Genomic DNA, 22,111 nt, shown 5'->3' with positions numbered 1-22,111 from the left:
ATGCAGACACCAGCAGAAGAAGAGGAGTAGAGGTTGGGTAGTGAACTTGGTTTAGACGAATTGAAATTGGGATGACTGTGGGATATCCTGATAAAGAAATCTATAGACATTTGGGTATATGGGTTGAGCTCAGAAGAGAAATCTAGGCTGCTGCTGCAAAATTGTCTTTGTGGGTATGTCTAAGTAATGTGACCTGAAGTTTAAGCTTCTCCCCAGGAAATACGACCAAAGCTTTTATATTCTGTTCAGTTACATTTACAATCATTTATCATCTGCCTGCAACATGCACAGTATTATTGTAGACATATGGGGTGGGGTGCTAAAATGATAATTGGGTTTCTGGAGGCTTATAATCTGTGAGTACATCCTAGAGAAGTATAACTGAAGTGAAAGGATGGCGAGGAGGAAGGGGAGAATAAATTAATTGGGAAGACCTGGGAAAGCTTAAAGGTAGTGGGGTTTTAAGTTGATTCTTAAAGGACTGATAGAACTTGATCAGATGGAGGTAGGAAGGGCATTCTAAGCAGTAAATAATCTTGAGAAAAGGCTTGGAAGTAGAACAACTGCAGTATTTTGGAAACAGAAACCAACAATCCTATGTTCTTGGGGCATAGGGCTTAAGAAGGTATACAATTTGAAAAAGGTAGGATTATGTTAAAAATTGTTTGTAGATTCTTTATCAGAGTACTTCAAATGTAAGAATCTCCTTCCTTTTCACTTACTATTTACTTGGATATGCTGTGAGGCAAATTGTATTTTCTTAAAACTTAAATTTTGTTTTTTAAAAAATATTTATTGATGAGAGACCCAGAGAAAGAGGCAGAGGGAGAGGCAGTCTCCCTTCGAGGAACCTGGAACTTGATCCCAGGACCCCGGGATCATGACCTGAGCACTCAGACACTCAACCACTGAGCCACCCAGGTGTCCTGAAAACTTAAATTTTGTATACAGTAAAACCTTGTAACCTAGTCAAGTTGTATGAGGAGCTATTATCCCTTCTCTCAATGTGTTAGTTATAAAGGGGTGTACTGTAGTTTCAATGATAAAACTCTCTTATCACTAGAGGAGGAAATCTTACATATGACTAACAGGTGATTTCAGTTTCATTTTAGTATTCATTCTCAAAGGTTTACATGCCCTTTAATGGTACTTGTTTTCAGTGAAGAAGAAACAAAAGATTCCCAGGATGAAGATTTTCCAGGAGAGACTTTGAGTTAAAGAAGACTTTTCTTTTTTATATGACAGGTAAGTCTGTATTTTATGTGTGTTCAATTTGATTGACAAACTAAAGTTTGCTAGTCTTTACTTCTTCAGATGTCGGCTGTATTACATGTACAGTGGGCAAAGGTTATATATTCTGGCTGGCAGCCAGTTAGCCACATAGCTGGGTTGACCTCTGAATGAAATTGGATTAAACTCTCCTATGAAGTCAGCAAGTGTCACAAATTCTCTATAGAGTCAAATTTTGTAGATGGTATTATTTCTCCTAAGGTGATAATTGGAATGGTGATTAACCATAGGGATAGAGATGGACTATCCCTCATATAAGTTTATATAACTGTGTTATTGAAGGAGTTGTCTTTCTTAAAGAGAACTGCTATGTTTATTTTCTTTGCTGTGTAGTTTTATTTCTAGTTGGCATTATGTTCTGACTAAATTAGGTATAGAGAGGTTGCCACATCACATTCATCTGTTGAATCTGATGTTTTGCTAATGGAATTTCTAAGCTTCTTAGAAATTATTTTTCCTGTCTTATAAAATTTATTTCAAAACTAGTGTTTTCCGTATGCCTACCAGGTGAAGGAAACTCTCTTTGTGGGGAGAGTGGTTAAGAAATGTACACATGAAGTGCTTAGATATTATAGTCTGTGATGTTAAGGAAATTATGTTTAAAATCAGTTTACTTATTAGAGGTAACTCATCTAAATACCCAGCATCTTTAAGCATTAGTGTTCTGGCCAATAATGCCCTTCTCATAGAGATTGTGAGGATTAAATAAAATGTACGTAAAACACTTCGCACATAGTAAACAGTCAGCAATGATAGCTAGTGTTATTATTGTCTATTCCTCCATTACGTATGTGATGTTCTTTTTCCTCCCTAGAGAGTGAAGCTTAAAAAGTTACATTTTAAAGAATGCTGTTAGAACAGGACTTGGATACACATCCAGTATAACCATGGTAAGGAAGTTGCCAGTATTTTATGGAACTTTTATTTTTTTCTGGAGGACATATTTGAAATCACATTAGATTTTTGAACTAGCTGTTCTTTCCATCTGGAAAGCTTTTCCACATGATACCCGCCTGGCTAATTTCATTACTTAAATGCCACCTTCTCAGTGAGCACTGTCCTGACCATTTAAGACCTGAGCTGAGATCAAAGGTTGGACACTTAACTAAGCCACCCAGGTGCTCTCATCCTGACCATTCTAATTAAAATTGCAGCTCATAATGTGCCTGTCTCTTACTTCCAACTCCTAGGGTCGTGTTTTTCCGTAGCACATATCACCTTCCAATATGATATTTAATTTGCTTATTTTTATTGTGACTATCTTTTTCTGTTAGGATGTAAGTTCTATAAGGGCAGCGATTTAAAAAAATCTCTTTTGTCATTTGATATATCCCAAAGCCTAAAACAGCACATGGTAGACTCCTAGTAAGTATTTAGTTTATTGAACAGAACCTTCTAATTAAATCTCATCCTCCTAAACTCCATGCTTATTTTGGGCATGATGGCTTTCATTTTAAGAAACATGCTGCATGGAAATTCATGGCCTGCTAGATTGGGAAAACTCAGATTTTTAAAATAATTTTTTTCTTCATGTTGGCCACAGCATTATTGTCAGGAAAAATAGTGATAGTGATTTTTCTTTTTTCTGTAAGAAGAGTGAAATACATTTTAATATTATTTTGAAAACTTTTAAACAAAATTCTTATAAGTGGTAGAATGCCAAGAACACTGTAAATATTAGGTTGTGTTTTTAGTAACACTGTCCCCTCCTGGTTTTTATTTATTTATTTTTTTTTAATTTTTTTAATTTTTATTTATTTATGATAGTCACAGAGAGAGAGAGAGAGAGAGAGAGAGAGAGAGGCAGAGACACAGGCAGCGGGAGAAGCAGGCTCCATGCACCGGGAGCCTGACGTGGGATTCGATCCCGGGTCTCCAGGATCGCGCCCTGGGCCAAAGGCAGGTGCTAAACCACTGCGCCACCCAGGGATCCCCCCTCCTGGTTTTTAAAGTAATAAATGTTCTTTATAGAACATGTAGGGTGTTAGTCTACTTGGGCTGCCATAATAGAGTAACCGCAAACTATGTGACTTAAACAACGGAAATTTGTTTTTTCACAGTTCTGGAGACTAAAAGTCCAATATCAAGGTGCCAGCTGGGTTGGTTTCTTGCAAGGCCTCTCTTTTTGGGTTGCACATGACTGCCTTCTAGCTGCATCTTCATGTGGCCTTTTCTCTTTGTGTATGGAAGTGGGGTGTGGGGGATATAAATCTCTGTTGTCGCTTCTTTTTATAAGGACACCAGTCCTATTGAATTAGGGCCCTGTCCTTATTACTCCTTTTCATCTCAATTACCTCCTTAGAGGCCTCTAAATACAGTCACATTGGTGGTTAGTACTTCAACATAAGAACTTTGGAGGGAAACAGTTCAGTTCATATAAATAGAAAAGAAGAAGAGGAAAAAATTCATCTGTAATACCATTAATTCCCCAGATAAAACTTATATTAACATTTTTGTATTCCTCCAATCATATTTCCTTTGGATTTTTAAAGCTTTGCAATCATACTATAGTATTTTTTTACTTAACATTTTTTTAAAAGATTTTATTTATTTATTCATGAGAGACACAGAGAGAAAGGCAGAGACATAGAGGGAGAAGCAGGCTTCATGAAGGGAGCCTGACATGAGATTCGATCCCAGGTCTCCAGGATCACACCCTGGGCTGAAGGTGGCGCTAACCCGCTGAGCCACCCGGGCTGCCCCATTTACTTAACATTTTTTTTTAAAGTTATTTATTTATTTATCTATCTATCTATCTATTTATTTATTTATTTTAGACATAGAGAGAGGGAGGCAGAGACACAGGAGGAGGTAGAAGCAGGCTTCATGCCGGGAGCCCGATTGCACCCGGGACTCCAGGATTGCACCCTGGGCCAAAGGCAGGCGCTAAACCACTGAGCCACCCAGGGATCCCCCTTAACATTTTTTAAAGTGAAGTCAAAGATTGCAAATTCAGATGTTCATAGGATCAGGCAGGCAGGGAAGGTAATAATGGTAATTAACATTTATTGACTGTTTGCCAGGTACTTTTTAGAGGTTTATATGTATTATCTTTCTTAGCCTTCTTATCTTTCTTAGTATTATCTTTCTTAGACAACCCTATGAAGTATATGCCATTATTATTTCCATATTTTAGGTGAAAGAAAATAAGGCATAGGGAGGTAAAAGAACATGTTTGAGGACACATAGCTAGTATATTAGCATTGAGACCCAGCTGCTGAAATGACTGAGGTGGGGTAGCTGGCTACTGTGGTGAACTTGAGAGAGCATGCCGCATTTAGGAGGCATCTACTGCTCATGAGGGAATGTTAGTCTAGTGTAGTAAATCTTTCAGTTTTTTGATACTAGTTAAAAATCTGGATTTTTATATGAAATACTAGCAATTAGGTGATCCCTGGGTGGCGCAGTGGTTTGGCGCCTGCCTTTGGCCCAGGGCGCGATCCTGGAGACTCGGGATCGAATCCCACGTCGGGCTCCCTGCATGGAGCCTGCTTCTCCCTCTGCCTGTGTCTCTGCCTCTCTCTCTCTCTGTGACTATCATGAATAAATAAATAAAATCTTTAAAAAAAAAAAAAAGAAATACTAGCAATTAGGAAAATTAAAGAAAACATTGTTGAATCAAACTTTTTTTTTTTTTTTAGCTTTGGGATGTTTTATTATAAATAACTGGCACTCCTAAACATAAACTAATAAGAATGTAAAACTCATTGCACATTTACTTCATTTTTTAGTTCAACCTTGTAGTAAATCTTTAGCTTTGTTGATTTTAGCTGCAATGTAAGGAGATCCTCCCTTGTTTAGGAGCGTAATTTGTAGAAGAGTGGCTCTTATTTTTCCTTTATTGGCAGTAGAGCTTACACCTGCTATAATGGTGCCTCTTGTTTTGGCATTTTGGAATCAAACCCACCTCTCTGATAGCTGCCACTGAAGGCAGATTTTGGTAGACTTTGAAAGACTGCTTGAGGCTCAATATGCTTTATGGCTTGCAGAACATAACAGCCTGCAAATCCTGCAGCAGTAATGGTCAGCCCATTTGCTACCACTGTACTGCATATGACTCTGGCTTGGCTCCCCTGCCTCCACCAAGAGGTTTATCTCAGCTCAGAGACTGCAGCTGCCAATTCCATGCCTCTACCAGAAAGCACCATGGGCAGGTACAAAGGGTCCAAAAAGAGCACCCCAGGAAATACAGGAGCAGCTGCTAAGTCAGACAAATCTGTAGATTATATTTAGCCCACATTTATAAAATTGGGGTCATAATAGTAATACCTATTTCCTAAATTTGATGTAAGATCTAAATGGGGGTATTTTATGTATAAGATTTAGTTTAGGGGGGGAGGAGCAAGATGGCGGAAGAGTAGGGTCTCCAAATCACCTGTCGCCACCAAACTACCTAGAAAACCTTCAAATCATCCTGAAAATCTATGAATTCGGCCTGAGATTTAAAGAGAGACCAGCTGGAATGCTACAGTGAGAAGAATTCGCGCTTCTATCAAGGTAGGAAGACGGGGAAAAAGAAATAAAGGAACAAAGGCCTCCAAGGGGGAGGGGCCCCGCGAGGAGCCGGGCTGAGGCCGGGGCGAGTGTCCCCAGGACAGGAGAGCCCCGTCCCGGAGGAGCAGGAGCTGCACCGACCTTCCCGGGCGGAAAGGGGCTTGTGGGGAGTGGGAGCAGGAACCAGTAGGGCGAGGATGCCCTCCGGCTCCCTGGGACAGTAACAGCAACTGCGCGCCCAGGAGAGTGCGCCGAGCTCCCTAAGGGCTGCAGCGCGCACGGCGGGACCCGGCGGGACCCGGCGGGACCCGGAGCAGCTCGGGGGGCTCGGGCGGCGGCTCCGCGGAGGGGGCCGCGCGGCCCCGGGAGCAGCTCGGAGGGGCTCGGGCAGAGGAAGAGGCTCCGTGCAGAGGGGGCTGCGCGGTTCCAGGAGCAGCTCGGAGGGGCTCGGGCGGCGGCTCCGCGGAGGGGGCTGCGCGGCCCGGGAGCGCGAATCCACCAGCGCAGGCTCCGGAGCACAGGGCGCCGGGACACAGCCCAGGATCCGGCCTCCCCCGGGACAGGCAGAGGCCGGGAGGGCCCAGGACAGCAAGGACGCTCCTGCCCCAGCTGAGCAGATCAGCGGCCCCGCCCCGGAGCCTCCAGGCCCTGCAGACGGAGAGCTCCGGAGTTCCTGCGGGGGCTGAATCCAGGTTTCCAGAGCTGCCCCGCCACTGGGGCTGTTCCTCCTGCGGCCTCACGGGTAAACAACCCCCACTGAGCCCTGCACCAGGAGGGGGCACAGCAGCTCCCCCAACTGCTAACACCTGAAAATCAGCACAACAGGCCCCTCCCCCAGAACACCAGCTAGACGGACAACTTCCAGGAGAAGCCAAGGGACTTAAAGTACACAGAATCAGAAGATACTCCCCGGTGGTTCTTTTTTTGTTTGTTTGTTTTTGTTTTATTTTGCTTTTTGATTTGTATCCTTCCCCCACCCCCTTTTTTTCTCCTTTTTCTTTCTCTTTTTCTTCCCCCCCTTTTTTTTTTCGTTTTTTTTTTCTTTTTCTTCCCTTTTTTTTCTCTTTCTCTTTTCTTTCCTTCTTTCTCTCCTCTCTTTTTCTCTTTTTCCCAATACAACTTGCTTTTGGCCACTCTGCACTGAGCAAAATGACTAGAAGGAAAACCTCACCTCAAAAGAAAGAATCAGAAACAGTCCTCTCTCCCACAGAGTTACAAAATCTGGATTACAATTCAATGTCAGAAAGCCAATTCAGAAGCACTATTATACAGCTACTGGTGGCTCTAGAAAAAAGTATAAAGGACTCAAGAGACTTCATGACTGCAGAATTTAGAGCTAATCAGGCAGAAATTAAAAATCAATTGAATGAGATGCAATCCAAACTAGAAGTCCTAACGACGAGGGTTAACGAGGTGGAAGAACGAGTGAGTGACCTAGAAGACAAGTTGATAGCAAAGAGGGAAACTGAGGAAAAAAGAGACAAACAATTAAAAGACCATGAAGATAGATTAAGGGAAATAAACGACAGCCTGAGAAAGAAAAACCTACGTTTAATTGGGGTTCCCGAGGGCGCCGAAAGGGACAGAGGGCCAGAATATGTATTTGAACAAATTCTAGCTGAAAACTTTCCTAATCTGGGAAGGGAAACAGGCATTCAGATCCAGGAAATAGAGAGATCCCCCCCTAAAATCAATAAAAACCGTTCAACACCTCGACATTTAATTGTGAAGCTTGCAAATTCCAAAGATAAAGAGAAGATCCTTAAAGCAGCAAGAGACAAGAAATCCCTGACTTTTATGGGGAGGAGTATTAGGGTAACAGCAGACCTCTCCACAGAGACCTGGCAGGCCAGAAAGGGCTGGCAGGATATATTCAGGGTCCTAAATGAGAAGAACATGCAACCAAGAATACTTTATCCAGCAAGGCTCTCATCCAAAATGGAAGGAGAGATAAAGAGCTTCCAAGACAGGCAGCAACTAAAAGAATATGTGACCTCCAAACCAGCTCTGCAAGAAATTTTAAGGGGGCCTCTTAAAATTCCCCTTTAAGAAGAAGTTCAGTGGAACAGTCCACAAATACAAAGACTGAATAGATATCATGATGACACTAAACTCATATCTCTCAATAGTAACTCTGAATGTGAACGGGCTTAATGACCCCATCAAAAGGCGCAGGGTTTCAGACTGGATAAAAAAGCAGGACCCATCTATTTGCTGTCTACAAGAGACTCATTTTAGACAGAAGGACACCTACAGCCTGAAAATAAAAGGTTGGAGAACCATTTACCATTCGAATGGTCCTCAAAAGAAAGCAGGGGTAGCCATCCTTATATCAGATAAACTAAAATTTACCCCAAAGACTGTAGTGAGAGATGAAGAGGGACACTATATCATACTTAAAGGATCTATTCAACAAGAGGACTTAACAATCCTCAATATATATGCTCCGAATGTGGGAGCTGCCAAATATATAAATCAATTATTAACCAAAGTGAAGAAATACTTAGATAATAATACACTTATACTTGGTGACTTCAATCTAGCTCTTTCTATACTCGATAGGTCTTCTAAGCAAAACATCTCCAAAGAAACGAAAGCTTTAAATGATACACTGGACCAGATGGATTTCACAGATATCTACAGAACTTTACATCCAAATTCAACTGAATACACATTCTTCTCAAGCGCACATGGAACTTTCTCCAGAATAGACCACATATTGGGTCACAAATCGGGTCTGAACCGATACCAAAAGATTGGGATTGTCCCCTGCATATTCTCGGACCATAGTGCCTTGAAATTAGAACTAAATCACAACAAGAAGTTTGGAAGGACCTCAAACACATGGAGGTTAAGGACCATCCTGCTAAAAGATAAAAGGGTCAACCAAGAAATTAAGGAAGAATTAAAAAGATTCATGGAAACTAATGAGAATGAAGATACAACCGTTCAAAATCTTTGGGATGCAGCAAAAGCAGTCCTAAGGGGGAAATACATCGCAATACAAGCATCCATTCAAAAACTGGAAAGAACTCAAATACAAAAGCTAACCTTACACATAAAGGAGCTAGAGAAAAAACAGCAAATAGATCCTACACCCAAGAGAAGAAGGGAGTTAATAAAGATTCGAGCAGAACTCAACGAAATCGAGACCAGAAGAACTGTGGAACAGATCAACAGAACCAGGAGTTGGTTCTTTGAAAGAATTAATAAGATAGATAAACCATTAGCCAGCCTTATTAAAAAGAAGAGAGAGAAGACTCAAATTAATAAAATCATGAATGAGAAAGGAGAGATCACTACCAACACCAAGGAAATACAAACGATTTTAAAAACATATTATGAACAGCTATACGCCAATAAATTAGGCAATCTAGAAGAAATGGACGCATTCCTGGAAAGCCACAAACTACCAAAACTGGAACAGGAAGAAATAGAAAACCTGAACAGGCCAATAACCAGGGAGGAAATTGAAGCAGTCATCAAAAACCTCCCAAGACACAAGAGTCCAGGGCCAGATGGCTTCCCAGGAGAATTTTATCAAACGTTTAAAGAAGAAATCATACCTATTCTCCTAAAGCTGTTTGGAAAGATAGAAAGAGATGGAGTACTTCCAAATTCGTTCTATGAAGCCAGCATCACCTTAATTCCAAAGCCAGACAAAGACCCCGCCAAAAAGGAGAATTACAGACCAATATCCCTGATGAACATGGATGCAAAAATTCTCAACAAGATACTGGCCAATAGGATCCAACAGTACATTAAGAAAATTATTCACCATGACCAAGTAGGATTTATCCCTGGGACACAAGGCTGGTTCAACACCCGTAAAACAATCAATGTGATTCATCATATCAGCAAGAGAAAAACCAAGAACCATATGATCCTCTCATTAGATGCAGAGAAAGCATTTGACAAAATACAGCATCCATTCCTGATCAAAACTCTTCAGAGTGTAGGGATAGAGGGAACATTCCTCGACATCTTAAAAGCCATCTATGAAAAGCCCACAGCAAATATCATTCTCAATGGGGAAGCACTGGGAGCCTTTCCCCTAAGATCAGGAACAAGACAGGGATGTCCACTCTCACCACTGCTATTCAACATAGTACTGGAAGTCCTAGCCTCAGCAATCAGACAACAAAAAGACATTAAAGGCATTCAAATTGGCAAAGAAGAAGTCAAACTCTCCCTCTTCGCCGATGACATGATACTCTACCTAGAAAACCCAAAAGTCTCCACCCCAAGATTGCTAGAACTCATACAGCAATTCGGTAGCGTGGCAGGATACAAAATCAATGCCCAGAAGTCAGTGGCATTTCTATACACTAACAATGAGACTGAAGAAAGAGAAATTAAGGAGTCAATCCCATTTACAATTGCACCCAAAAGCATAAGATACCTAGGAATAAACCTCACCAAAGATGTAAAGGATCTATACCCTCAAAACTATAGAACACTTCTGAAAGAAATTGAGGAAGACACAAAGAGATGGAAAAATATTCCATGCTCATGGATTGGCAGAATTAATATTGTGAAAATGTCAATGTTACCCAGGGCAATATACACGTTTAATGCAATCCCTATCAAAATACCATGGACTTTCTTCAGAGAGTTAGAACAAATTATTTTAAGATTTGTGTGGAATCAGAAAAGACCCCGAATAGCCAGGGGAATTTTAAAAAAGAAAACCATATCTGGGGGCATCACAATGCCAGATTTCAGGTTGTATTACAAAGCTGTGGTCATCAAGACAGTGTGGTACTGGCACAAAAACAGACACATAGATCAGTGGAACAGAATAGAGAATCCAGAAGTGGACCCTGAACTTTATGGGCAACTAATATTCGATAAAGGAGGAAAGACTATCCATTGGAAGAAAGACAGTCTCTTCAATAAATGGTGCTGGGAAAATTGGACATCCACATGCAGAAGAATGAAACTAGACCACTCTCTTTCACCATACACAAAGATAAACTCAAAATGGATGAAAGATCTAAATGTGAGACAAGATTCCATCAAAATCCTAGAGAAGAACACAGGCAACACCCTTTTTGAACTCGGCCATAGTAACTTCTTGCAAGATACATCCACGAAGGCAAAAGAAACAAAAGCAAAAATGAACTATTGGGACTTCATCAAGATAAGAAGCTTTTGCACAGCAAAGGATACAGTCAACAAAACTCAAAGACAACCTACAGAATGGGAGAAGATATTTGCAAATGACATATCAGATAAAGGGCTAGTTTCCAAGATCTATAAAGAACTTATTAAACTCAACACCAAAGAAACAAACAATCCAATCATGAAATGGGCAAAAGACATGAACAGAAATCTCACAGAGGAAGACATAGACATGGCCAACATGCATATGAGAAAATGCTCTGCATCACTTGCCATCAGGGAAATACAAATCAAAACCACAATGAGATACCACCTCACACCAGTGAGAATGGGGAAAATTAACAAGGCAGGAAACAACAAATGTTGGAGAGGATGTGGAGAAAAGGGAACCCTCTTACACTGTTGGTGGGAATGTGAACTGGTGCAGCCACTCTGGAAAACTGTGTGGAGGTTCCTCAAACAGTTAAAAATATACCTGCCCTACGACCCAGCAATTGCACTGTTGGGGATTTACCCCAAAGATACAAATGCAATGAAACGCCGGGACACCTGCACCCCGATGTTTCTAGCAGCAATGGCCACGATAGCCAAACTGTGGAAGGAGCCTCAGTGTCCAAAGAAAGATGAATGGATAAAGAAGATGTGGTTTATGTATACAATGGAATATTACTCAGCTATTAGAAATGACAAATACCCACCATTTGCTTCAACGTGGATGGAACTGGAGGGTATTATGCTGAGTGAAGTAAGTCAGTCGGAGAAGGACAAACATTATATGTTCTCATTCATTTGGGGAATATAAATAATAGTGAAAGGGAAAAGAAGGGAAGGGGGAAGAAATGTGTGGGAAATATCAGAAAGGGAGACAGAACGTAAAGACTGCTAACTCTGGGAAACGAACTAGGGGTGGTAGAAGGGGAGGAGGGCGGGGGGTGGGAGTGAATGGGTGACGGGCACTGGGGGTTATTCTGTATGTTAGTAAATTGAACACCAATAAAAAAAAAAAAAAAAAAAGTGAAACAAGGAGCCTTCAGAATAACCGAGTTTATGGTAGTTGGGTGGAATAGAGTTTGAAAAAATAAATATCGCCTTCTTCCTTAAAAAAAAAAAAAAAAAAAAAAGATTTAGTTTAATGCTTGGCACATAGTGTTAAGTAAATATTAACATTTTGTCCAGTCATTGAAATTCTTTAAAAGTAGCATTATTGTTTTTATTTTAAGAGGTTATATAACTCATATATGGGTACATGTTATTTTGTAAAAAATTCAACAATATAAAAGAATAATTAACTAAAGTATTGAAGTTGCATTTGCTTTCTATTCCTAATTTCTTTCTCTCTTTCCGTATATAATTGAAAACCCATAAATGCTATATTTACCCTTTGGCACTTGGTTTTTTCACTTGGAGATCTTCTGAAATCAATTTATACAAAGCTGCTTCATTCTTCATTCTTTTTTGTGTGGTGTATTCCTTTCTATAGTGTACCATGATTTATTGAACTAGGTCTCATTTGTCATTTAGGTAGTTTTCAACTTTTTACTGTTATAAAGGTTTTTCAAAGAGTATGTAGCTTATTTTCCTAAGCTCAATTCTTAGATGAGGACTCAAAACTGTATTAAGTTAATTACAGGGACGTCTGGGTGGCTCAGCAGTTGAGCGTCTGCCTTTGGCTCAGGGCATGATCCTGGGGCCCCGGGATCGGGTCCTGCATCGGGCTCCCTGCATGGAACCTGTTATGTCTCTGCTTCTCTCTCTCTGTCTCTTATGAATGAATAAATAAATGAAATCTTTAAAAAAAAAGTTAATTACAGAGAACACGCTGATGGTTAGGAGAGGGAGGTGGGTGGGTGGAAATAGGTAAAGGGGATTAAAGAGTGCACTAGTGATGAGTATTGGCTGTTTATGGGAGTGTTGAATCACTATATTGTACACTGGAAACTAATATTACACTGTATATTACCTAGCTGGAATTAAGATTAAAAAACTATATTAAGAATTTTCATAGGTATTATACCTTTGTTAAATATTTTTTGGTAGTTTTGTAATATTTTGTGAATCTACTATTATTTACCAATTCCTTATGTTGACACAGATTGTTTCTACCTTTTTGCCACTACAGATGGACCTGTGATAAATATCTTAGTAGATTATGGTTTTTAAAAGGTAAGTGCATCTCAAAGGAAGTTTTCAACTAATAAGTATGTTTCTGAGGCTTTACTTTCCCAAAGCTATTATAAAAACTATATTTAGTGGTATTATTTTTAGAAAAAGTATAAGTTTGATAAAGTCATGGCCTATGGTTTTTAATATTATACTCAAGATTTTTAGAATCTCATATATATGTTTCATTTTAGGTGTTGTCATCTGCAGTAAAGATCATTGAAAAACAGAAGATTGAATAAAGCTTGTAAGATTGGACCTGGATAGGAGATTTAGAACAGAAAATTAAAATCAGTCACTTTGGTTTTAGTGTTCCAATTTCATAATATTTATTCTTTCTTCTGAGTAAATTTAGGGAGTAGAAATTAAAATTCAGTGCAATACTACGGATGCACTAATACTCTTTTTCTTTGTTTTTTTTGTATGAGAGAAGAAAGTAGATAACCAAGAGCTATAGTGATTCATAATGAAATATACTAAACTGACTTTTATGTTGTCAGTTCTTGGCATTGTAATCTATATAACTGATTTAATTGTGGACATCTGGGTATCTGTGAGGTTTTTCTATGAAGGACAAAATGTTTTTGGTATTTTAACAGTAAGCTTTATGCTTTTTGGAACACTTGTGGTGCAGTGTTTTAGTTATTCTTGGTTCAAGGCTGATTTAAAGAAAGCAGGCCAAGAAAGTCAGTGTTGTTTTCTTCTACTTCATTGCTTGCAAGGAGGAGTTTTTACAAGGTAAGCACATACTTTTGATCATTAACACTATTTTTCTTTTATCCGAACAGAAAGTACCTTTCTGTGTTTGTGAGGGAAAATGTACAAAGTTCCCCTCTTTGCATGTAGCACAAAGGTTACTTGCTCCTCACTATCAGTGTTTATATGAGTCATTGCTGTACTGTTAGAATTTTCCAGGTTCTTTTTTTTTTTTTAAGATTTTATTTATTTATTCATGAGAGAACACACACAGAGAGAGAGAGAGAGAGAGAGAGAGAGGCAGAGACACAGACAGAGGGAGAAGCAGGCTCCACGCAGGGAGCCCGACGCGGGACTCGACCCCGGGACCCCAGGATCACGCCCTGGGCTGAAGGAGGCGCTAAACCATTGAGCCACAGGGGCTGCCCTCCAGGTTCATTGATAGAATGTTTTAATTTACCTTGGGGCATCTGGGTGACTCAGTTAGTTAAGCATCCAACTCTTGATTTCAGCTTAGGTCATGATCTCGGGGTTGTGGGATCAAGTCCTGCATAGTGCTTGGGCTCAGTGTGGAGTCTCCTGGCCTCCCCCACATCCTTGTATGTGTGTGTGTATGTAAATATGTATGTATATATATATGTAACGTATACATAACACACATATTATATATATGTGTGTGTGTGTATATATATATATATAAATAAATAAAAACACATCTTTATCCATTCATCTGTTGATAGACTCTGAGCTCTTTCCATAGTTTGGCTACTGTGGACATTGCTGCTATGAACATTGGGGTGCAGGTGCCCCTTCCAATTAAGTTGTTTTTCTGATATGTACTCACTTTTAATGGGGGAGAAACGATTCTTTTCTGTTTTACGAATCCTTTATCTTTTATATTCCAAGCCTGATTATGTAAATATAGTTTATCACTTGCAACTCTGGTAGAGCACTTAATTTTTTGTTACTTAAACCACTGATTAAACGAAATGAAATCTTTACTGTGATAATGCAGTAGCCATGTGGTTAATTAGGTACAGAATCATGCAAAACTAAACCTTAGGAATCATCTTGTTCAAAACTTTATTTTATAGTTAAAGAAGCTAGGAATCTAAATAGGTCCTGAGAAATTCTATGATTTTCCGTGTGTCTAATTTCATTTGACCTTTTCATTATTCTTAAGGCATTTAGTTCTGTTTAAAGCAATATATATATCATAGGTAAAGAGAAAAATAAATATATATATTATAGGTAAAGAGAAAAATAAAGACGAATATTAAGTGGATAGTATATTGTTTTGTTACAGCTAGATTTTGAATTTGGGCTATTTTAACCACCATTTTCTTGAGAGATATTTTGGTGGCTATAGAATTCTGATGAGTAGTTATTTTGTCTCTGTATATTATATTCTCTTGGTTTCCAGTATTGCTCTTTAGAAATTAGATATCAGTCTTACTGCTGTTCTTTTAAAAGTATTTTATCTTTTTTTTCCCCCACTCTGGCTGCTTTTATGATTTTTCTCTTTTGAGTCTCTAAAGTTTATAATATATCTAGGTGTAGATTTGTTTTTCTTGCTTGGGATTTGCTGGTCTTCTTAATTCTGTGGATTATTATCTTCCATCAGTTCTGCACAGTTCTGAGCCCTTATCTTTTCTAATGTTTACTACATTTTCTTCTGTGACTCTAAGCAAACAATGTTAGATTTCATGCTGTCTTTTTTTTTTTTAATTATTTATTTGACAGAGCGCACAAGCAGGGGGAGTGTGGCAGGCAGAGGGAGAGGAAGAAGCAGGCTCCCTGCTGAGCAGGAAGCCTAATGTGGGGCTCCATCCCAGGACCTGGGATCCTGACCTGAGCCAAAGGCAGACACTTAACTGACTGAGCCACCCAGGTGCCCCAGATCTCACACTATCTGACATACATGTAGATGTTTTGAATGTTTATTCTTTGACTCTCTGTGGTACATTCTGTGAAAGTTTTACATAACTCTCTTTTAAAAAAAATTTTACTAATACTTTCTTTCACTCTGGTCAAAATGTATTACATTCAACCATTGAATTTTATTTTATTTTTAAATTTTTATTTTACCTTGTTTTTTTAAATTTAAATTCAAGTTAGTTAACATGTAGTGTAGTATTGGGTTCAGGAGTAGAATTTAGTGATTCATCACTTACATATAACATCTAGTGCTCACAAAAAATGTCCTCCTAATACTCATCAGCCATTTAACTCATTCCCTCACCCACCTTCCCTCCAGCAACCCTCAGTTTGTTCTCTATAGTTAAGGGTTACTTATGGTTTGCCTCCTTCTCTCTTTTTATCTTATTTTTCCTTTCTTTCCCCCTATTCATCTGTTTGGTTTCTTAAATTTTATATATGAGTGAAATCATATGGTACTTATCTTTCTCTGATTTATTTTGCTTAGCATGATACATTCTAGTTCCATCATGTTACTGCAAATGGCAAAATTTCATTCTTTTTGATGGCTGAGTAATATTCCATTGTATGTATATGTATATATAGGCACTATATCCCGTTTATCCATTCATCAGTCAATGGACATTTGGGCTCTTTCCATATTTTGGCTATTGTTGATAGTGCTGCTATAAACATTGTGGTGCATGTATCCCTTTGAATCAGCATTTTTGTGTCCTTTGGATAAATACCCAGTAGTGCAATTGCTGGGTTGTAGGGTAGTTCTATTTTTAGCTTTTTGAGGAACCTCTATACTATTTTCCAGAGTCGCTGCACCAGTTTGCATTGCTATCAGCAGTGAAAAGATTCTCTTTCTCCTCATCTTTGCCAACATCTCTTGCTTCCTGAGTTGTTCATTTTAGCCATTTTGACCTGTGTGAGGTGGTATCTCATTATGGTTTTGATTTGTATTTCCCTAATGATAAGTGATGTTAAACATTTTTTCTTTCATGTGTCTATTAGCCATTTGCATGTCTTCTTTGGAGAAATGTTTGTTCATGTCTTCTGCCCATTTCTTAACTGGATTATTATTTTTTTTTGGATGTTGATTTTGATGAATTCTTCATAGATTCTAGATATTGGCCTTTTAAAAAAATTATTTATTTATTCATGACACACACACACACACAGAGACACAGGCAGAGGGAGAAGCAGGCTTCATGCAGGGAGACTGACGTGGGACTCGATTCTGGGTCTCCAGGATCAGGCCCTGGGCTGAAGGCGGCGCTAAACCGCTGAGCCACCTGGGCTGCCCTAGATATTGGCCTTTTATCAGATATATCATTTGCAAATCTCTTCTCTTACTTTATTGGTTGCCTTTTAGTTTTGTCGATTGTTTCCTCCACCGTGCAGAAGCTTTTTATCTTGATGAGGTCTCAGTAGTTCATTTTTGCTTTAGTTTCCCTTGGCTCCAGAGATGCGTCTAGTAAGAAGTTGCTGAAGTCAAGATCAAAGAGGTTTCTGCCTGTTTTTTCCTCATGGATTTTGATGGTTTCCTGTCTTCGATTTGGTCTTTCATCCATTTTGAATTTATTTTTGTGTATGGTATAAGAAAGTGGTCCAGTTTCATTCTTCTACATGTAACTGTCCAGTTTTCCCAACACTATTTGTTGAAGAGTCTGTCTTTTTTCTATTGGACATTCTTTCTTGCTTTGTTGAAGATTAGTTGGCCATATAGTTGTGGGTCCACTTCTGGGTTCTTTATTCTGTTCCATTGATCCATGTGTCTGTTTGTATGTCAGTAGCATACTGTCTTGATGATTACAACTTTGTAATACAGCTGGATGTCTGGGATTGTGATGGTTCCCACTTTTCTTTTTCAATGTTACTTTAGCTATTTGGGGTCTTTTGTGGTTCCATACAAATTTTAGGATTCTTAGTTCTGATTCTGTGAAAAATGCTGGTGTTATTTTGATTAGTATTGCATTGAATATGTAGATTGCTTTTGGTAGTATAGACATTTTAACAATATTTTTTCTTTCAGTCCATGAACATAGAATGTTTTTCCATTTCTTTTTGTCACCTTCAATTTCTTTCATAAGTATTCTATAGTTTTCAGTGTATAGATCTTTTACTACTTTGGTTAGGTTTATTCTTGGGTGTCTTATGGTTTTTGTAAATTGATCAATTCTTTGATTTCTCTTTTTACTGCTTCATTACTGGTGTTAATAGAAATGCAACAGACTTCTTTGCATTGGTTTTATATCCTGCAACTTTGCTGAATTCTTCTATCCGTTCTAGCAACTTTTTGGTGGAGTCTTTTGGGTTTTCTACATAGAGTATCATGTCATCTGTAAAGAGTGAAAGTTTTACTTCTTGCTGACTTGAGTGCCTTTTATTTCTTTTTACTGTCTGGTGACTGAGGCTAGGACTTCTAGTACAATGTTGAACAACAAGTGGTGAGATTGGACATCCCTGTCATGTTCCTGACCTTAGGGGAAAAGCTCTGTTTTTCCCCATTGAGGATGATACTAGGTGTGGGTCTTTCATATATGGCTTTTATGCTATTGAGGTATATTTCTTCTATCCCTACTTTCTTGAGGGTTTTTTTTTTTTTTTTTTGAGAAAGGATGCTGTATTTTGTCAGATGTTTTTTTCTGCATCTATTGAGAGAGGGGTCATATGGTTCTTATCCTTTCTTTTATCAATGTGGTGTGTCACATTGATTTGTGAATTTTGAACTACCCTTGCAGCCCAGGAATAAATCCCCCTTAATTGTGGTGAAAATCCTTTTAATGTAGTGTTGGATTCAATTAGCTGTATCTTGTTGAGAATTTTTGAATCCATGTTCATCAGGGATATTGGCCCGTAATTCTCCTTTTTAGTGGGGTCTTTGGTCTTGGAATCAAAGTAATGCTGGCCTCAGAGAATGAGTTTGGAAGTTTTCCTTCCATTTCTATCTTTTGGGACAGTTTGAGAAGAATAGGTATTAATTTTTCTTTATATGTTTGGTAGAATTCCCCTGGGAAGTCTCATCCAGCCCTAGACTCTTGTTTGTTGGAAGATTTTGATTTCTTTACTGGTTATGGGTCTGTTTAAATTTTCTATTTCTTCCTGTTTTAGTTTTGGTAGTTTATATGTTTCTAGGAATTTATCCATTTTTCCAGATTGCCCAATTTGTTGGCATATAATTTCTCATAAAATTCTCTTATAATTGTATTTCTGTGGTGTTAGTTGTGATCTCTCCTCTTTCATTTGTAATTTTATTTATTTTGTTACTTTATCTTTTATTTTGATAAGTCTGGCTAGGCATTTATCAATTTTGTTAATTCTTTCAAAGAATCAGCTCCTAGTTTCACTGATCTGTTCTACTTTTTTTTCAAAACCTGGGATTGTGTACCTCCAGCTTTGTTCTTTCTTAAGGTTGCTTTGGCTCTTCAAAATTTCATATAAATTTTAGGATTATTTATGTGGATATTTTGATAGGACTTGCATTGAATCTTTAGATTGCTTGGGTAATATGGACATTTTAAGAGTATTTGTTTTTCCAGTCCACAAGCATGGACTGTCTTTCCATTTAGTTGTGCTTTATTCAGTGTCTTACAGTTTATAGAGTACAGGTTAGATTCACCTCCTTGGCTAAATTTATTCCTAGGTATTTTATTCTTTTTGATACAATCATAAATGGGATTGTTTTTTAATACTCTTTTGGCTAGTTTGTTGTTAGTGTGTAGAAATGCAACACATTTCTGTATGTTGGTTTCGTATCTTGCAACTTTATTGCAAGATACAATTGAATTCATTAGTGTTGGTTCTAACAGTTTTTTGGTGGTCTTTAGGGTTTTTATATACAGCATCATGTCATCTGCAAATAGTTACAGTTTTACTTTTTTCTTACCAATCTAGGTGCTCTTTATTTCTTGTCTGATTTCTGTGGCTAGGACTTCTAATAATTTATTGGATAAAAGTGATGAGAGTGGACATCTTGTATTCTTGATTTTAGAGGAAAAGCTCTCAGTTTTCACCATTGAATACGATGTTAGCTTTGGGTTTGTTACATTTATTTTTCATTATGTTTAGATATGTTCCCTCTATGCCCTATTTGTTAGAGTTTTTATCATGAATGGATGTTGTACTTTGTCAAATGCTTTTTCTGCATCTTTTGAGATGATCATGATTTTTATTCTTCATTTGTACTTGTTTTTTTATTGATCTTTTATCCTATGACTTTGATAGGCTTGCTTAATTCTAGTAGCTTTTTTGTAGAAATGTGCTAGTTCCAGTAGCTTTTTTTGTAAACTCCTTAGGATTTTTTTTTTTTACATAGATAAGCATGTCATTTGGAAAGAAAAACCATACTGTTTTGATTGCTATAGTTTTATAATACTTCTTGAAGTCATATATGCTTTCTCCCCCTTTTAGGTAGACTTTATTTTTTAGAGCAGTTTTAGGTTCACAGAAAAATTGAGCAGAAAGTATAGTTCTCATATATCCCTAACTGTTCCCTCACCACAACAGCTTTCTATACTAGCAACATTTTTCACTGGAATGGTAGATTTGTTAAAATTGATGAACTTATATCGACACATTATTATCACCCAAAGTACATAGTTTACATCAGAGTTTATTCTTGGGGTTGTATGTTTTGAGGGTTTTGACAAATGTGTAATGACATATATCTGCTGTATAGTATCATATGTAATAGTTTCACTGTCCTAAAAATCTGGGCTTTTTCTATTTCCCTACTGCCTCCCTAACCCTTGGCAACTATTGATCTTTTTACTGTCTCTGCATTCTTGTCTTTCCCAAAACATTTTACAGTTAGAATCAGAATATTGTAGCTTTTTCATATTGGCTTCTCTCAGTAATAAGCCTTTACATTCTTCTGTGTCTTTTCATGGGATGATAGTTCATTTCTTTTAGCACTAAATGATATTCCTTTGTGTGGATGTATCACAAGTTATTTATCCATTCACAACCTACTGAAAGATACCTTGTTTCCAAGGTTTGTAATTTTGGATAAAGTCACTGTGAATACCCATGTATAGGTTTTATGTGGACATAAGTCTTCACTAATTTGATAAATACCAAGGAGCATGATTGCTGGATCATGTCAGAGTGTGTTTAATTTGACAAGAAAATGCCCAACTGTCTCCCAAAGTGGCATATCATTTTATACTCCCACCAGCAGTGATTGAAAGTTCCTATTGCTCCACATCCTTGTCAGCATTTGATGTTAGTATTCTGGATTTTGATCACTTGTACAGGTGTGTAGTGGTATCTCATTTTAATTTACATTTCCCTAATGACATATAATGTAGAACATCTTTTTATATGCTTGCTTGCTATCTATATATTCTGTGTTCTCTAACCCTCTTTCTCCTACCCACTCTTAAGCAGTCTTGTTTGAGGTTTATCAATTTCTTATGTCTTTTCAAAGAACCAAATTCTGTGTTTGTTAATTTTTTTCTATTCCTTGTCCTTTATTTTTTCATTGAATTTGCTTTTATCTTTATAATTTTCTTCTTTCTGTATACTTAGGGCTTTGGTTTTCTTTTTTTAGTTCATTTCTGTGGAAACCTGTATTATTACTATTAATCCTTCATTTTCTAATAAAAGCATTTAATCTATAAAAATTTTCCAAACTCTTGAATTAGCTATATTCCAGACATTTTGGTATGTTGTGTTTTTATTATTAATCATTTCAAAAATTTTTTCTTTTCTTTTGTTTTTGTTTTTTGCTTTGCTTTCCTTGTGATTTAATTCTATACCCAAATATTAGGCTGTATTTAAAAAATTTTTCAGGTATTCAGGTCTTTTGTAGATTTTTTTTAAATTTAATTTTTAAAAAGATCTTACTTATTCATTCCTTAGAGGCACAGAGACAGACAGACAGACAGACAGACAGACAGACATAGGCAGAGGGAGAAGCAGGGAGCCAGATGTGGGACTTGATCCCAGGATTCCAGGATCACATGCTGAGCCGAAGGCAGACGCTTAACTGCTGAGCCACCCAGGCGTCCCATTTTGTAGATATTTTAATATTGATTTCTAATTAATTCTTTTATGATCAGTTAATGTACTTTTAACATTTCAGTCTTTTGTAATATATTTTGGTTTGTTTTATTGTCCAGCATATGCTCCATTTTTATAATTTTATGTGTAATTGAAATATATGTGCTTTGTGGTTGTTGGTTATAGTATTCTATAAATGAAATTTAGTAAACAGGGATCCCTGGGTGGCGCAGTGGTTTGGCACCTGCCTTTGGCCCAGGTCGCGATCCTGGAGACCCGGGATCGAATCCCACGTCGGGCTTCCGGTGCATGGAGCCTGCTTCTCCCTCTGCCTGTGTCTCTGCCTCTCTCTCTCTCTGTGACTATCACAAATAAATAAAAATTAAAAAAAATTTAGTAAACATAATTGATAGTGTCA

The 22,111-nt window shown here is 38.0% G+C and overlaps 1 protein-coding gene and 1 pseudogene across 14 annotated transcripts in view; one reads left to right on the top strand and one right to left on the bottom strand.

Moving 5' to 3' along the window:
• XKR9 (XK related 9) overlaps positions 1-22,111 on the top strand; it is an 86,224-nt gene that overhangs the window by 43,551 nt on the left and 20,562 nt on the right. For 5 of the 14 annotated variants that reach the window (XM_077876627.1, XM_077876626.1, XM_077876628.1 and 2 more), the window contains 4 exons: positions 1,161-1,245; positions 2,105-2,180; positions 13,028-13,071; positions 13,263-13,806. In XM_077876627.1, coding sequence (XP_077732753.1) covers positions 13,535-13,806 — 272 coding nt within the window. In that variant the 5' untranslated portion in view covers positions 1,161-1,245; positions 2,105-2,180; positions 13,028-13,071; positions 13,263-13,534. Of the gene's footprint in view, positions 1-1,160; positions 1,246-2,104; positions 2,181-13,027; positions 13,072-13,262; positions 13,807-14,039; positions 14,198-22,111 lie in introns of those variants that run through there. The other 9 variants (XM_077876629.1, XM_077876630.1, XM_077876636.1 and 6 more) reach the window with 7 other exon arrangements.
• Positions 5,023-12,396, bottom strand: LOC144300147 (mitochondrial import inner membrane translocase subunit TIM14 pseudogene; annotated as a pseudogene).

Source organism: Canis aureus, chromosome 28 (assembly GCF_053574225.1).
Source record: "Canis aureus isolate CA01 chromosome 28, VMU_Caureus_v.1.0, whole genome shotgun sequence".
In the NCBI taxonomy this organism is placed as follows: Eukaryota; Metazoa; Chordata; class Mammalia; order Carnivora; family Canidae; genus Canis; species Canis aureus.
This window is presented reverse-complemented; position numbering and strand designations above follow the sequence as displayed.